Source organism: Solea solea, chromosome 16, assembly GCF_958295425.1.
Source record: "Solea solea chromosome 16, fSolSol10.1, whole genome shotgun sequence".
Taxonomy (NCBI): Eukaryota; Metazoa; Chordata; class Actinopteri; order Pleuronectiformes; family Soleidae; genus Solea; species Solea solea.
Genome location: NC_081149.1, coordinates 3,443,701 through 3,448,863, shown reverse-complemented (window position 1 = coordinate 3,448,863; position 5,163 = coordinate 3,443,701). Strand labels below are relative to the sequence as shown.

General features: G+C 45.7%; 1 protein-coding gene across 1 annotated transcript; it reads right to left on the bottom strand.

The window, feature by feature from the left end:
• Positions 1-473: 473 nt before the first annotated feature.
• On the bottom strand, positions 474-1,610 carry LOC131475223 (basic salivary proline-rich protein 4-like). Its single transcript, XM_058653187.1, has 2 exons — positions 1,607-1,610; positions 474-1,282 (listed from the first exon to the last, which is right to left on the bottom strand). Exons 1-2 carry the CDS (start codon positions 1,608-1,610, stop codon positions 474-476), a joined length of 813 nt encoding a protein of 270 aa, XP_058509170.1.
• Between the last annotated feature and the right edge of the window lie 3,553 nt (positions 1,611-5,163).

Sequence of the window (5,163 nt, the reverse complement as noted above, 5' to 3'; positions counted from 1 at the left end):
GGTGGGTGGGATTGGGGCATATGGCCCTGCCAGTCAGGAAGCTGGCACCCTACTTGGGGGGGGCACTCTTGCCCACCCCCTACGCCCCCCCCCCCACCGCAGATGATACATCTAAACACACACATCTAGGGCACCGGGGGGGGTGTGTGGCTGAGCTGATGGGGGGTCGGGGGGTGGGACCATCACATGGTGGAGCCGCTCTCCGTTCCCCCCGATGATCTGCCACTCTTCCCCTAATTTTATCGCATGTTAGACATTAGGGCCTGGTGGGCGAGAGACACGTCGACGGCTCCACTGTCTGCCAACAGTGGGACGCCCGTGCCACATTTCCCTCCGCCATTTTAACTGCACCTCAGATACCAACATACATCGTATCACACACCACACACATGCACACACCTCCAAATCACTCACCGGTGGGCTGGGGTGGGGGGTGGTGGTCGTGGGTGCGCTCCTGAGCGCCCGGTTCCTGCTCACCCCCCGGCCGTGTTGGGACTGGCGGTCTGGGTGAGGGCAGCAGTGGTGGCCAGGAGGCGTCGCTGGACGTGGGGGATCGGGTCCCCTGCGCTCGGTCTGGGGGGTGTCCGGGAGGCATGGTTGTGGCCCATCATGACGCACCTTCCTGAAGGTGCTGTGGTGGGCGGCAGTCTGCTTACCCGGCGGGGGTCGTCGGCGGGCGCAGGTGCTCCTGGATGTTGGGGGCCCCTCTCCGGGGCACCGTGGGGTTGGGCGCGGCAAGTCCTTGGACCACTGGCCCCGCCTCTACCTGGGGGGTCTGGACCAGCTCGGGAGTCTGCCTCTCTTCCGTCTCTGGGGGCCCCCTTGGCTGGTGGCCCTACGTGGGCCTCTGCCTGTCCCTCCCTGGGCTGGGGGGCGTGCGGTTGGCTTCTGGGGGGCGGTGGGGGTGGCTGTGGTGGGTATCTGACCGCGCCTCCCCGGTAGGCGGTCTGGGGGGGGCTCTGCTCCCCCCGGTGGTGGGCTGGCCCTGCCCTTGGGCGCTGGCGAGCTCTGGGTGCGGGGACCCTGGGCCTCTGCGGCCTGCCTGGGTGTGGGGTGGTTCGGCCTCTGTCTCGGGTCGACCCTGGGTGGGGGGGGCTTCCCCCCCGCATTCCTCCGACTGGCCCCCTGCGGGATGGATGCGTTGCTATCCTGGGGGTGGTGGCTGTGGGCCTCTCCTGCCCTGTACGGCTACTGGGCGCCCTAGGCTCCTGGATGATTTTCGCCCCGTCACTGGGGACTGGCCGGACATTGGCACGGTCCCCCACCCAGATTCCAATCACACCTAATGACAACCCCTGCACATATACACTGATATGCGCGATCACACACACACACACACACACGCACACACACACTAACACGCTAAGATAAATTAAATTTAACTGATATAACTGTTGTAAGCCCCGACATACTCTCTTGATGTGGTCGTTAACAATTACTATATAAACTGTATCTGAAAGTATGTTCTGTATACACTAAATAATTTCAACTGTTTAATGTTATTAACCTGTTACTAACACACTAATGTCATCCTAAAGTTGCCTATGTTCTGTCTTATCCGGTATGTTCTGTCTACTTTATATAATTTCAATTCAATGGTACTAACCCATGCATTATACTGTTGTCCACCTTGCTCTCTCTCTCTCTCACTCTCTCTCCCTCTCGATCTCTTTCTCTCTTCTTTTTTCTCCCTCTCTCTCTCTCTCTCACCCCCCCCTCCCTTCCTCCTCCCCGCTCACTCCCCATCCCCTTGTCAGTCCACTCCCTGTCCCCCTGTCCGGTCCGGCTACCCGCAACACATAATCATAAAACAAATAAATAAAAATACTGCAGTTCCGAGTATCCCAGACTCGTCCTGCACATATCAAATCTGTCCGACACCAAAAGGCATGCAGTCAATCATATTACATGTCCTGGGTACTGGACAGGACAGGTTTAAAAAAAAAAAAAAAAAAAAAAAAATGCTTTAAGGGCTATATATATGATGGATTACTGAGATCAGTGTTTGAGTATGGTTGTGTAGTATATGGATCTGCAGCAAGCACACATCTCAAAAAAGTTGACACACTTTAAGTCTTTAAGATTATGCACAGGAGCTTTAAGACAACCCCGACATCAGCACTCCAAATAGAAATGGGGGAAATTCCACTAGAACTAAGAAGCATTCAGAACTCAAATTACTGGACCAGACCACAGGGTCATAATCAGAATCATCATTAAAACCATGTTGGGAAAAAGAGAAAGGGAACAAAAAAGCTTTGGCTGGTAAATTAATCAAACAGCATCAGAACTTACAGTAGACCAACACAGCATTAGCCCAACAGTTCCACTGTCAACAATAGCACCATGGATACTTCCAGATGTTGAGCCAGAGGAATGTTGAGCCAGAATCCATATTCAATACAAGCCTATATCGACATTTGCCATAGTTGTATTCAAGTATACACAGATGCTTCAAAACACCTGTTATGGGAATTATGTACCTCATGTAATAAATGAAGACAAATGTTCAATGCAACCGTTTGATGTGACCTGTGACCATTGACCCTTTGTATTGTTAATGTAACTGTTTGAGGTGACTTGTGAATAGAGACAATGGGTCTGCACCTTATGGCAGGGTGATAGCAGACCCATTGAGACAGATAAATACCATGTGTTTTCTCCAAGACAGGGAGTCTTCACTTTGTAACTGGCCTGTGTGTTGCTTTGTGAATGCTCCTCTTGTACAAGATTAAACCCTTGTTTGGACACTGAGCTGACTCTGATCTCCTTCCTCTGGATCTCAACAATTCTTTTAACAAAACTTGGCGCCCAACGTGGGGCCCCAATATCTGTCGCTCTCTTCACATCAACGGACCTGAAGACCCTGCAAGGTGGAGGTAAGAAAAAAAAATCCTCCTAAAAGTCCGGATCAGCCAGACAAACATTGAGTCAGGGACTCAAATCATCAAAAGCGTAAGAAACAACCATTTCCAAATAAATAAATTTAAAGAAAATTCAGCTAAAAAGTAACAACAGTAATTTGAATATGTGGTGCCAGATTTCGAAAGAAACTGTAAGTCATGATATTCTTCTACTGAAGTGAAAATTGAGCACAGCAATTCGGTAAAAAAAATGAAATGGATCGATCCTAGCTCATTGTAAATAAGTAAAGCAAGTCAGGGACTTGGGAGAGCAGGACTCTCTTAGATTTAGGGCAGGGACCTAAAATAAACTGTCTTTGGAAGGACAAGGTTTAAACTAATCCCTCAGGGCTGAGAAAACAAAAAGACGTCAGGGTCCGGGACCCATAGGAAAGAGTCAGGGACTCATAAGAAAAAGAAATGAAAAGACCGGTAAAAATAAAAAAATAAAAAAATAAATAAAAAAGGAACATTGAAATAAAAGTATGAATAAAATTGAAGGTTTAAATCAGAATGGGAAATTGTAATAGTTGTTATAAATGTTATTGTGAACCTGACGAGGTTTAATATGAAGGTGATGCAAAACGAATGGGCCAGAAGGCCTTAGATAATGTAAAGTATATAAAAAGATGGGAAAGTAAGTATGGGTTTAGAGAAAAATTACAGGTAGAAGAATATAAAAAAAAAACTGGTAGAAAAGATAGAGTCAAAGGGAAGTAAGAAGGGGCAGAAGCAAGAAAGAGAGGAATGCAGAAGCAGAAAGAAAAGGAAGTGAGACAACGTAAAGAATAAATTGAGAGCAGAGGATGAAAAGAAGAGAAAACGTTTTAAAAAGAGTGTTAAAATTAAGATTTGTCGACATATAACTGTAAAATTGAGACTAAAAGTAAAATTTAAGATTTAGACCAAGTGTTGTCTTGTGTTGTTTTGTGTTCTGTGATGTTTTAATGTGTGCGCCATGGCTTTGTGTTGTTTTATGTGCCTGGTGACATAGGCTCAGGCTGCAGAGTTTTTGTGGGGAAAAGCTGTTTTGACATGAGGTCATTGCAGGCTGTGAAGCCAGAAGAGCTGCTGGTGGAGAGATGGTCCTTTAATAAAAACAACAGTACTAATAAATTAACATATTAATTAAATAAAAAATAGTAATTGGGGTATAAGTGTTGTTGAAACTCATTATAGGAGAAGAGGCGTGTGCTGTGTGGATGTGGTTGATGTGATGAGAAGATAACTGAAGTGGTCATAAACTAAGTCATTATAGGGCTGAAATAATGTAGAATAATGTATATTTCCATAGACATCTCTAAAGTGTATTAGACAATTAGCTCAGGAGATATTAGAAGTTATGAGGAGAGACGTAGGATGCTGTGTTCTCTTCATGGATTCCACAGCAGAGAAGAAATGGAGGACCCAGACGAGTTGACGATTCATCGGCATGGCTAGTCAATAAACCAGGTCATGCACTCACACACACACATACATACCAGGACACAGAAGATGAGGAGGAAGAAGAAGTATGTTCACTAGAAAACACTGAAGTATTTTTGAGTATGATCCAAAAGCCATAGTCACCCTGTTGGTTAATAATCATAAAACACCTTTTTTTATGCGATACTGAAGCATGCAGAATAATAATTGGAGAAGATGAAGGCGGTAGTAAATTGCCACTTCAACACTGTAATGGTATGAAGGTGAGATCTGCAACAGGACACATAGTCACAAAGCCACTTAGTCAACCTGTGTCGATTACTGATCTAAGACGAAAAGCTTTTGTTTAGATTTGTTACAATATTGAGTCATGGGATTACCCATGTCTCAACAGGAGGGATGGTATCTACAATAGATAAACATATTTACTACATGGGTTTTAAAACTACTAAGAAAAATGTGTGCCTCATGAGTAATGTATTCTAAGCACAACAACACTAGTCAATAAAACCAGATCCAGCACCCACAGGAGGGCCAATTAATCCAGGAGATTGGGTGTTGGTGAATTGGTCAGCTTCACGCTGGGAAGGGCCCTATCAAGTACTACTGTCTCCACCCACAGCAGTATTCATAGCTGAAAGATAGACACACATCACACACTGCAAAAGAGCACAAATGCCTGTCAGATAAGTAGAAGCATTCACCATGCCGGAATTAAAGCTGTGTTTAATAACTGTTTCATGTATGACCACAATTGCATTCCTTATTTTAAATATAGTGACATAAGGCCAGGTATGATAAAATGAGGAATAGATCAATAGGAACAATCTAGGTG